The sequence below is a fragment of the Manis pentadactyla genome, chromosome 10 (assembly GCF_030020395.1).
Source record: "Manis pentadactyla isolate mManPen7 chromosome 10, mManPen7.hap1, whole genome shotgun sequence".
In the NCBI taxonomy this organism is placed as follows: domain Eukaryota; kingdom Metazoa; phylum Chordata; class Mammalia; order Pholidota; family Manidae; genus Manis; species Manis pentadactyla.
Window position 1 is genome coordinate 30398769 of NC_080028.1, and position 12293 is coordinate 30411061.

The following is a 12293-nucleotide window of genomic DNA, read 5'->3' on the forward strand; positions in this document are numbered from 1 at the left end:
TCAAGATGTAACTATTCTACCTCGTAAGGAGATCGTAATGATTCTTTGGGGTGTAAAGAGAGTAACGTACCAACACATTCATAACCACATTTTCTGGACTGAAATGGTTATTTAACCCATTGTTTCCCCTCTATTTGGACTAAATTAACACACCTCTAATCTATGTACGTCCATTTCTTATTCATACAATTTACCTTATAGCGTCTGACATTGTGTAGACGTAGGAAGTTTTTGTGGTGCCAGTTCCCATGTTTGGCTACATATTATCCTCATTCTATGTTACTTTCTATCTTTGTTTTTTCAATGGGAACATGACAAATACTTTCCCAGTGTTCTTCTCACAGCTGCCTTCACCTCTTTGTTCTCTCGGCTGTAGATGAGGGATTCGGCATGGGAGTGACCACACTGTACTGCAAGGAGATCAACTCCATGGAGGATCCTGAGGTTGGCATGAGATAGCAGAGAAAAGCGGATCCTTAAAGAAAGCTCAGTGTCGTGAGGTGGGAGGAGCAGCTGAAGAAGGTCTTGCTTCTGCCTGAGGTGGAGCTGATGCTCAGGATGGTGGAGGCAATGCGGACATAGGAGAAGGCTATTGGGAGGAGGGTGCCAAGCCCATGTAGCAGACTGGAGAAAAACAGGACCATGAGGTTGGTGGAGACATCAGAGCAGGACAGAGGGGAGAGAGGGCACCTCACAGCTGTAGTGGCGGATGGCATGGTTCTCACAGAAGTCCAAGTTGGCAGCTAGGAGGATGTTCATAAGAACGTTCAAAAAACCAAAGGCCCATGAGCCCCACGCAAGCTGCACACACAGCTGTTTCCTCATCACCTGGCCGTAGAGCAGAGGGTGGCAGATGGCGGCACAGCGGTCGCAGGCCATCACTGAGAGCAGGCAGGCTTCAGTCCCTGCGGTGATAAACGCAAAGAAGCCTTGAGCCGGGCAGCCCCTTACTGAGATGGTTTTTACCTCAGACAGGAGATTCTCCATCTTGGGCACGATGACTGAACATAAACCAAGATCCAGGAAGGAGAGGTGTCTCAGGAAGAAGCACATGGGTGTGTGGAAGTGGGAATCAGCCTTGATGACCAGCAGCAGCGTCAGGTTCCCCGTCATCATCAGGAGGTATAGCTGCAGGAAGAGTCCAAAGAGCACAGCCTGCAAGGGGGATCAGAAGAAGCCTGAGGAGGAGGAATTCAATGGTGGTGCTGCGGTTCCCCAAGGCCATTTATAAAGGCTGTATCCTAAAGATTATGTGAAAAGTCATGGCAGTGAAGTTACTTCCATTAGCCAGTGAGTTTGCACTTTGCATCGATTCTCTTTTATTATCAGAGCTAACCAGCAAATGAAATTTTAACTTCTACACTAGACCATCTTTTACGTCAGTCACTTTAAATATAACAGGAACAAGGCATGGTCTCTCATTTTAAAGGATGCGTTTCAGTGAATAAAAGACAGGCAATTAGAAATCGTTGTCACAAATGCAATGGAAGTTCTGTGGAAGAGTCAGTAATGAGTTAATATTGAGGTGGTTGATCAAAGATTTTAAGTGTAAGCTTTGTCCAGAGAGACCTGTAGATTGAGGGAACAGGCATTCAAAGGTAAAGAATTAGGAAATGGGATAGTTCTTTATAGTTAACCCTAGAGTGTGAATAAGCCATATAATGTAGTCACTCAGTTCAAATCCCAGCTTCAACTCTCGTTAGCTGTAAGATTTTTGCAAGTGACTTAACTATTCTGTATCTGACTTTTCCTGTCTGTAAAATGAGGTGATAATAGCACCAACCTCATAAGGTTTTTGCAAGGATAAAATGTAATATGTAGAAAGTATTTAGAAAAATAACTACACAAAAACTCATAGATTATTATTATTTTCACCACCATTATTACTTTAGGTTACAATTGCAAGCAGAAGTCAGATATCGTATCAATGCTCTTGCAGGGTAATGCACTGTCAGAAATTAAAGTGTTTGCTGTGACAGTTACAGCACTTGCTGCTTCCTGAAGGAGGCATAAGAAGATCATGTAGAGATCAGCAAGGTAACTGATGATTGGCATTTAGAAATCGCTTTGGAGTGGTTCCCTCCCAAAGTTACAGCCTTTCACAATCACAAGGGGAGAGGAGTGCATGTGACTGATTTAAAAAGGAAGAGCAGCAAAGGAGGCAGGAAGTATGAGGGGCTGTGGGTGTACCTTTGTCCCTTTCCCTTACACTATTTTCTGGGATGGGTGCATATCTGAGTTGGGCAGAGAACTCTGGACAAGGAAGCAAGCAGAGGATGTGAACAAGAGTCATGCTGGTGCTCAGACGAGCAGCCAGAGTGGAAGGCCCTCTCCAGAACAACATGCTCTGGACAACTGCCTCAGACAGTCTAGAACAGGGAGAGTGTAAGAGAAGGCCAGTGACTCATCCTCACATTCTTGTGACAGCTTGTGCCCTGCCTTCAGTTGAAATCTTCAGTTGCTGCTGACCCTTGCTCCAAAGGAAGTAATCTCACATTTCTCCCCAAGTCTAGAAAGCTGCTTAAAACACTCGGTGCCATTGTCAATCTCTCTGATTTTGATCCCTAAATGTTTTCTCAGGCTCCAAGTCCCAAGTCCCTTCCTAGTGCCCAGATCATGTTCTGTCCTTTTTTTCTAGTCTTTTCTAAGACTCAATATGTAGTTTATAACAGTTGAATAATCTTACCTATAGATTCCAATCTGTCCTGACAGCCTAGCACCTTTTCTTTGATAACTTTCAGAATTCGTGGTGCCCAGCTTGATTCTTGGTTTCAGCTAATCCTGAGTTGCTTGGTACATGATAGTGCAACATCCAGCTCAGATTTCATTACCCAGCAAGGGTGACTCATGAGCCCTTCTTTATCTACATCCAGTTCTTCATCCATGACCCCAGCTTCAAAGCCTTTCCCACAATCCAAATCCTGATCACCTGCAGATTCTGTCCAACAGGGCATTCTGATGCCCAGGAAACCCCAGAAGTGTGATTTAAGTCCAGTTTCTAAGAAGGTGAATGAACTGAAACATAGTTAAGTTCATAAAATCCTATTGATAACTAAATGTATTGCTGGATTCTGCAGTAACAATTTGAAATAGCCACAGGAAATTTCCTTCTTTCAAATGATCTCAAGTGTCTTCATCCAAGCATATCATCATTTTGATTTCAACATGATTCTTTATAACATGACTCAGCCACTCATAGGATTATATCTAACTAATCCTAAAAACAGCTGTGTTTAGACAGCCTGAGCATTAACTCCCTGGTTTAGAAGTTCAGGGGAATGACAATTCTGCTATTCCCATTAGTCACAATTTGAAATTAATCTTGTACTCAACAACTCTTGCAACTGCACTCAAGAAAGTTACTAAGTTTAAATTTGTGGAGCTAGCTTGGATGTGGCCTTTAGAACTACTGGGTTAACACAATGCCAAGAAGCGTTATGTGTGAAACTTTGTTATTCTAGAGAGAGTTGACTGGAGACAACGTGGGTCCAAGAGTACTAAGATGGTCTCCATGAAGCAATGGAAATTTACTTGGAAGTGAGTTGCTGACACACTTTATATACAAAATAAGGTAAAATTTAAAAAAGTAATGAACTTAATCATTTTTCTAAATAATTTGACTCCCTTTGTATCTGTGTAGATTCATTCTACATGATGGCTCTGTTGAAATTTGAGTCCTTACTCATTGATATGTCACTTGGGAAATCATTTGCTTAAGTTATCATGGTCTTGATTTAAAAGAAATTTCCATTTATTTATTAAAGTTAGCCATAAAAATGGAGCCACGATGGCGGCATGAGTAGAGCAGCACAAATCTCCTCCAAAAACCACATATATTTTTCAAAATACAACAAAGACAACTCTTCCTAAAAGAGATACCAGAAAACACATGACAACAGCCAGACTACATCCACAAATGCGAGAACCCAGTGCTTCGCAAAGGGGGTAAGATACAAGCCCCGGCCCAGCAGGACCTGAGCGCCCCTCACCCCAACTCCCTGGTTGGAGGAGAGGAGTCAGAGCGGTGAGGGATAGGGAGCCCAGGACTGCTAAGCATCCAGTCCTAGCATTCCACATCGGAGTGCAGACACAGTGTATGCGTGGGGTGCTGAAAACCAAGGAAACAGGACTGTAAGACCTGTGAGCAGGTCCCCGCAGCTGGAGACCCAGGAACAAAGAAAAGCGAGTGCTTTTGGAAGTCTTAAAGGGACAGGGACCACACTGCTGGATGGAAGTTCCCCAGGACATCTGGCCCAGCAGCAGGGAAGGGGGGGAACTCCAGGCAACCTAACCCCCTGGGTAGCAGGGAAGCTCAGAGGCCCCTCACGGAGATAAACAGCCTCTTGGATATTTCCCCTCCAACACCACTCTGCCATATCGAGCAGCTGCCCAAGGCAGGCCATGCCCACAGCAACAGTGGAGATAAACTACATAGCAGCGGAGCAAGAATCAGAAGCCCCGTCTGCATGCAGATGCTCAGCTCAAGCCTCTAGAGGTCACTGTTCTCCCAGGATAGGAAGGCCACAAACCAACAGGAAGGACAAGAAGGGACATTCTCCCAGCCATCACTCATGCCAGCTCTGCAAACTATCTCTATCACAATGAAAAGGCAAAATCTGAGGCAGACAAAGATCACACAATCAACACCTGAGAAGGAGACAGACCTAACCACTCTTCCTGAAAAAGAATTCAAAATAAAAATCATAAATATGCTGATGGATGGAGATGCAGAGAAATATACAAGAGCTAAGGGATGAAGTCTGGAGGGAGATTACAGATGTCCAGAGGGAGATTACAGAATTGAAACAATCTTTGGAAGCATTTATAAACAGAATGGATAAGATGCAAGAGGCCATCAATGGAATAGAAACCAGAGAACAGGAGCACATAGAAGCTGACACAGAGAGAGATAAAAGGATCTCCAGGAATGAAACAATATTAAGAGAACTGCGTGACCAATCCAAAAGGAACAATATCCACATTATAGGGGTACCAGAAGAAGAAGAGAGAGAAAAAGGGATAGAAAGTGTCTTTGAAGAAATAATTGCTGGAAACTTCCCAAACTGGGGGAGGAAATAATCGATCAGATCACGGAAGTACACAAAACTCCCAACAGGAAGGACCCAAGGAGGACGACACCAAGACACATAATAATTAAAATGGCAAAGATCAAGGACAAGGACAGAGTTTTAAAGGCAGTTAGACAGAAGAAAAAGGTCACCTATAAAGTAAAACCCATCAGGTTATCATTAGACTTCTCAACAGAAACTTTCCAGGTCAGAAGAGTAGAGCATGATATATTTAATGCAATGAAAGAGAAGGGCCTTGAACCAAGAATACTGTAACCAGCATGACTATCATTTAAATATGAAGGAGGGATTAAACAATTCCCAGACAAGCAAAAGTTGAGGAAATTTGCCTCCCACAAACCACCTATACAGGGTATTTTAGACGGACTATTCTACACAGGAGCACTCCTAAGACTAAACAGATGTCACCAGAGAAAATAAAATCATAGCAAAGAAAGCAGATCAACCAAATACTAACTAAAGGCAAAAAATAAAATCAACTACCCACAAAAAGCATTTAAAGGAAACACGAAAGAGCACAAAATAAAACAACGAACATATAAAGAATGGAGGAGGAGGAATAAGAAGGGATAGAAGAAAAGAATCTCTAGACAGTATATATAATGGCTCAATAAGCGAGCTAAGTTAGGCAGTAAGATACTAAAGAACCTAACCCTGAACCTTTGGTAACCATGAATCTAAAGCCTTCAATGGCAATAAGTACATATTTTTCAATAGTCACCCTAAATGTAAATCGACTGAATGCACTAATCAAAAGACACAGAGTAAAAGAATGCATAAAAAAGCAAGACCCATCTATATACTGCTTACAAGAAAATCACCTCCAATGCAAAGACATGCACAGACTAAAAGTCAAGGGATGGAAAAACATATTTCATGCAAACAACAGAGAGAAGAAAGCAGGCGTCACAGTACTAGTATCAGACAAAATAGACTTCAACACAAAGAAAGTAACAAGAGATAAAGAAGGACATTACATAATGATAAAGGGTTCAGTCCAACAAGAGGATATAACCATTATAAATATATATGCACCCAACACAGGAGCAACAGCACATGTGAAACAAATACTAACAGAACTAAAGGAGGAAATAGATTGCAATGCATTCATTTTAGGAGACTTCAACATGCCACTCACTCCAAAGAACAGATCCACCAGACAGAAAATAAGTAAGGACACAGAGGCACTGAACAACACACTAGAACAGATGGACCTAATAGACATCTACAGAACTCTACATCCAAAAGCAACAGGATACACATTCTTCTCAAGTGCACATGGAACATTCTCCAGAATAGACCACATACTAGGACACAAAAAGAGCCTCAGTAAATTCCAAAAGATTGAAACCCTACCAACCAACTTTTCAGACCACAAAGGCATTAAACTAGAAATAAACTGTTCAAAGAAAGCAAAAAGGCTCACAAACACATGGAGTCTTAACAACATGCTACTAAATACTCAATGGATCAATGAACAAATTAAAATAGAGATCAAGTATTATATGGAAACAAATGACAACAACAAAGCAAACTGCAACTTCTGTGGGACGTGCCAAAAGCAGTCTTAAGAGGAATGTATATAGCAATCCAGGCACACTGAAAGAAGGAAGAACAATCCCAAATCAATAGTCTAACATCACAATTATTGAAACTGGAAAAAGAAGAACAAATGAGGCTTAAAGTCAGCAGAAGGAGGGACATAATAAAGATAAGAGAAGAAATAAACAAAATTGAGAAGAAGAAAACAATAGCAAAAATCAGTGAAACCAAGAGCTGGTACTTTGAGAAAATATACAAAATAGATAAGCCTCCATCCAAACTGATTAAAAGAAAAAGAGAATCAACACACATCAATAGAATCAGAAACGAGAATCGAAAAAACATGACAGACTCCATAGAAATACAAAGAATATTTAAAGACTACTATGAAAACCTATATGCTAAGAACTGGGAAACCTAGAAGAAATGGACAACTTCCTAGAAAAATACAACCTTCCAAGACTGACCAAGGAAGAAACACAATAGTTAAACAAACCAATTACAAGCAAAGAAATTGAAGCAGTAATCAAAAAAACTACCCAAGAACAAAACCCCCAGGCCAGACGGATTTACCTCAGAATTTTATCAGACATATAAAGAAGACATAATACCCATTCTCCTTAAAGTTTTCCCAAAAATAGAAGAGGAGGGAATACTCCCAAACTCACTCTATGAAACCAACATCACCCTAATACTAAAACCAGGCAAAGAACCCACCAGAAAAGAAAATTACAGACCAATATCCCTGATGAATGTAGATGTAAAAATACTCAATAAAATAATAGCAAATTGAATTCAAAAATATATCAAAAGAATCATAGACCATAACCACGTGGGATTCATCCCAGGGATGCAAGGATGGTACAACATTCAAAAATGCACCAACATCATCCACCACATCAACAAAAAGAAGGACAAAAACTACATGATCATCTCCATAGATGCTGAAAAATCATTTGACAAAATTCAATATCCATTCATGATAAAAACTCTCAGCAAAATGGGCATAGGGGGCAAGTACCTCAACATAATAAAGGCCATCTATGGTAAACCCACAGCTAACCTCATACTGAACAGCGAGAAGCTGAAAGCCCTCCCTCTGAGATCGGGAACAAGACAGGGGTGCCCACTTTCCCCACTGTTATTTAACATAGTACTGGAGGTCCTAGCCACAACAATTAGACAAAACGAAAAATACAAGGAATCCAGATTGGTAAAGAAGAAAATAAACTGTCACTATTTGCAGATGACATGATATTGTACATAAAAAACCCTAAAGTCTGCACTCCATAACTACTAGAACTGATATCGGAATACAGCAAAGTTGCAGGATACAAAATTCACACACAGAAATCTGTGGCTTTCCTATGCACCAACAATGAACCAATAGAAAGAGAAATCAGGAAAACAATTCCATTCACAATTGCATCAAAAAGAATAATATACCTAGGAATAAACCTAACCAAAGAAGTGAAAGACCTATACCTTGAAAACTGTAAGAAACTCTTAAGAGAAATTAAAGAGGACACTAAAAAATGGAAACTCATCCCATGCTCGTGGCTAGGAAGAATTAATATCATCAAAATGGCCATCCGGCCCAAAGCAATATACAGATTTGATGCAATCCCTATCAAATTATCAGCAACATTCTTCAACAAACTGGAACAAATAATTCAAAAATTCATATGGAAACACCAAAGAACCCAAATAGCCAAAGCAATCCTGAGAAAGAAGAATAAAGTAGGGGGGATCTCACTCCCCAACTTCAAGCTCTACTACAAAGCCATAGTAATCAAGACAATTTGATACTGGCACATGAACAGAACCACGGACCAGTGGAATAGATTAGAGACTCCAGACATTAACCCAAACATATATGGTCAATTAATATTCGATAAAGGAGCCATGGACATAGAATGGGGAAATGACAGTCTCTTCAACAGATGGTGCTGGCAAAACTGGACAGCTACATGTAAGAGAATGAAGCTGGACCAATGTCTAACCCCATACACAAAAGTAAATTCAAAATGGATCAAAGACCTGAATGTAAGTCATGAAACCATAAAACTCTTAGAAAAAAACATAGGCAAAAATCTCTTGGACATAATCATGAGCAACTTTTTTATGAACATATCTCCCCGGGCAAGGAAAACAAAATAAAAAATGAACAAGTGGGACTATATCAAGCTGAAAATCTTCTGTACAGCAAAGGACACCATCAATAGAACAAAAAGGAATCCTACAGTATGGGAGAATATATTCGTAAATGACAGATCCGATAAAGGCTTAACATCCAAAATATACAAAGAGCTCACACACCTCAACAAAGAGAAAGCAAATAATCCAATTAAAAACTGGGCAGAGGAGCTGAACAGACAGTTCTCCAAAAAAGAAATTCATATGGCCAACAGACACATGAAAAGATGTTCCACATCACTGGTTATCAGAGAAATGCAAATTAAATCCACAATGTGATACCACCTCACACCAGTAAGGATGCCTACCATCCAAAAGACAAACAACAACAAATGGTGATGTTGTGGAGAAAGGGGAACCCTCCTACACTGCTGGTGGGAATGTAAATTAGTTCAACCATTGTGGAAAGCAGTATGGAAGTTCCTCAGAATGCTCAAAATAGATCTACCATTTGACCCAGGAATTCCACTTCTAGGAATTTACTCTAAGAACTCAGCACTCCAGTTTGTAAAAGACAAATGCACCCCTATGTTTATCGCAGCACTATTTACAATAGCCAAGATATGGAAGCAACCTAAATGTCCATCAATAGATGAATGGATAAAGAAGATGTGGTACATATGCAATATGGAACATTATTCAGCCATAAGAGGAAAACAAATCCTACCATTTGCAACAACATGGATGGAGCTAGAGGGTATTATGCTCAGTGAAATAAGCCAAGCAGAGAAAGACAAATACCAAATGATTTCCCTCATCTGTGGAGTATAAGTACAAAGAAAAACTGAAGGAATGAAACAGCAGCAGAATCACAGAACAAGAATGGACTAATAGTTACCAAAGGGAAAGAGACTGGGGAGAATGGCAGTGTAGGAAGGGATAAGGGCGGGGAAGAAGAAAGCAAGTATTATGATTACCATGTATAATGTGGGGGGTGGGGGAAAGGGGAGGGCTGTGCAACACAGAGAAGACAAGTAGTGATTCTACAACATTTTGCTATGCTGATGGACTGTGTAATGGGGTTTGTGGGGGGACTTGGTGTAGGGGAGAGCCTAGCAAACATAATATTCTTCATATAATTGTAGATTAATGACAACAAAAAAGGGGGGATTACTCCCTGATAGGATAAATTAACTGCAAATCAATGATTAATGCATGCTTTACATATCCTTAATTTTGATCTTTTAAAGGGTGTTGGATGATCAGCTATGGGAGTACATGTTTCAGATAATACTTTTTTCTCTTCAAAAAAAAAAAAGCAGTTCCTGTGTGATGATCTCCAATAGGTTCTTCACAATGGTATAAAGGTCATATCAAAGTGTGGGCAAAGGATTTGTTTGTGTTTATACAGAGGATCAAAGCCTAATTTGGCTACCCAGAAAATGAATTAAGATACAATATGAAGAAAAACTTCCAACATCAACATCCTCTGGAAGAGTCACTCCAGAAGATGATCATCAAAAACTTCAACAAAGACCCTGGCGCTGTTGAAGTTGTAGCTGCATTCATCACGCAGGTGTCTGGACTTGCCATTGGAATGAAGAAGGAGATATCTAAGCTGGCCTCTGCATACAGTAAAACAACAAGTTTGAATGGATCTATATTGTCAGAACTCAACCAAGAATTAGGAGAAGTGCAAGTTGCAGTGCTCCAAAATCATGCAACTACAGACTATCTACTGTTAAAAGAACGTATCGGATGTGAACAGCTCCCAGGAATGTTTCGTTTTAATTTGTCTGATTTTTCTCACACTATTCAAATTCAGTTAGACAATATCCATCATATCATTGATGAGTTTTCACAAATGCCTAGGGTACCTAACTGGTTTTCTTGGTTTCACTGGATATGGCTGGTAATTGTAGGTCTGCTTTGGTTATGTAGCTGTATTCCTATTATGTTAATATATGTGCTCAATTTAATTTAAAACCTATACATGCTTATGTTATGCTACAAGAAGTTATGTCAAAGAAATAATCAAGCTTCCCATGTTTTCTTCTGTCTGCTACTTCTATAGCTTTTCTTCTTCCTTCATAATTATAACCCTTTAGTAGCATTCGTGCCTCATATCGAAAATTACCGAGTATCATAATTCTTCCAAGTGGTAAAGATACCTAAAGACACATGCTGGGCATAGAAGCCACAGGGCATAAATATGCAAAGAAGTAAAAAGCTAACCTTTTCAAACAATATGGCTTCTCTCTCACTTACCAACTTAACATTTCCCTGTATGGCCCCGGAAGATGACTGGTTAGCCAGAGACGGGTAAGATTCCTCAAGGGAGGAACAACCTAAGACAGGCACAGTCGCAGGGGGGCCATCAGGTGAGAAATTGGGGATCAACAGAGGTGAGGCTTAGAACCTCAACCCCCCTGTTTTGACAGAAATCTTCTGCATCCGTGGACGTTTTATTGCCCTTATCTAGCTTGGATTAACACATAGTCTACGGGCACACACCTGATCATCTACATTTGCTCTCTTACAACACCAAACTATGTTTTCTACCTTTACCTTGCATCTACCTACCACTTCAGCATTTTATTAAAAATAATAATAATAATAATAATAATAAAGGAAGAAATGTGGGATCCACATATAAATCAAGTATAAAAATCAAACGAATATTCATATTTGACCTGATTGTTTATAGTTCATAATGCGTGATCAAAACCAAAAGTTTCTGTGATGACTGCCCTTGTACTGTTCACCATGTAAGAACTTATTCACTATGTAAGACCTTGTTCACCATGTAAGAAATTGTTTGTTATGCTTCAGAAGATTGGAGACTGTTGAGATATAGGCTTGGGGGTGATTAATGACTGTGCATTGAGTCCCCTATACAGAATATTATTGTTGCTAACAACCATTTGATCAATAAATATGAGAGATGCCCTCTCAAAAAAAAAAGTGCAGAAAAAAAAGGTGCAAATCTTGAAATTCATTACCGGAAATTTTTCCAAAATAATTATTCTTAGTTTTCTTTGCCATGACTGTGCTTCTACAAAAGAAAAACTAACTAAAATGATCTGTTAAACATTATGCATGTTAAATAAGTACCTAATTGTAAAAAGAAACAAAAACCTTCAGGATATGATGTCTAAACTGAAAACCATTGTACTTTTAGTCCCCAGTGTACAGTCATTCTTTCTGATAACTTTTTTTAAGGTATCACTGAATCATTGATATAGAATCGTATGATGTTTTTTACGACATTCACCATATGTTCAAGGCCCCAGCACACCCCATTGCGGTCACTTTCCATCAGCATAGAAAGATGCCACAGAGTCACTACTTGTATTCTGCGTGCTATACTACCTTCCCCATGAGCCACCTACATTATGTGTGCTAATCATAAGGCCCCTTAGTCTCCTTCTCCCTCCCCCCACCCCACCCTCCCAAACCCTCCCCTTTGGTAACCGCTAGACCCTTCTTGGAATCTGTGAGTCTGCTGCTGTTTTGATCCTTCAA

The 12293-nt window shown here is 39.9% G+C and overlaps 1 protein-coding gene across 1 annotated transcript; it reads right to left on the reverse strand.

Moving 5' to 3' along the window:
• Positions 1 to 476: 476 nt before the first annotated feature.
• Positions 477 to 2954, reverse strand: LOC130679231 (olfactory receptor 8S1-like). Its single transcript, XM_057487860.1, has 3 exons — positions 2832 to 2954; positions 696 to 1155; positions 477 to 589 (listed from the first exon to the last, which is right to left on the reverse strand). The coding sequence occupies exons 1-3, from the start codon at positions 2952 to 2954 to the stop codon at positions 477 to 479; spliced, it is 696 nt and encodes a 231-aa protein (XP_057343843.1).
• Between the last annotated feature and the right edge of the window lie 9339 nt (positions 2955 to 12293).

Bases quoted from the DNA above. Each gene is read 5' to 3' on its own strand.
- LOC130679231 (XM_057487860.1), bottom strand. From the start codon at position 2,954: ATGCCCTGTTGGACAGAATCTGCAGGTGATCAGGATTTGGATTGTGGG. The intron at 1,156-2,831 runs GTAATGAAATCT...TCCCCCTTGCAG, and splicing joins TCATGAGTCACCCTTGCTGG to GCTGTGCTCTTTGGACTCTT. The intron at 590-695 runs GTGAGGTGCCCT...TCCTCCCAATAG, and splicing joins TGCCATCCGCCACTACAGCT to CCTTCTCCTATGTCCGCATT.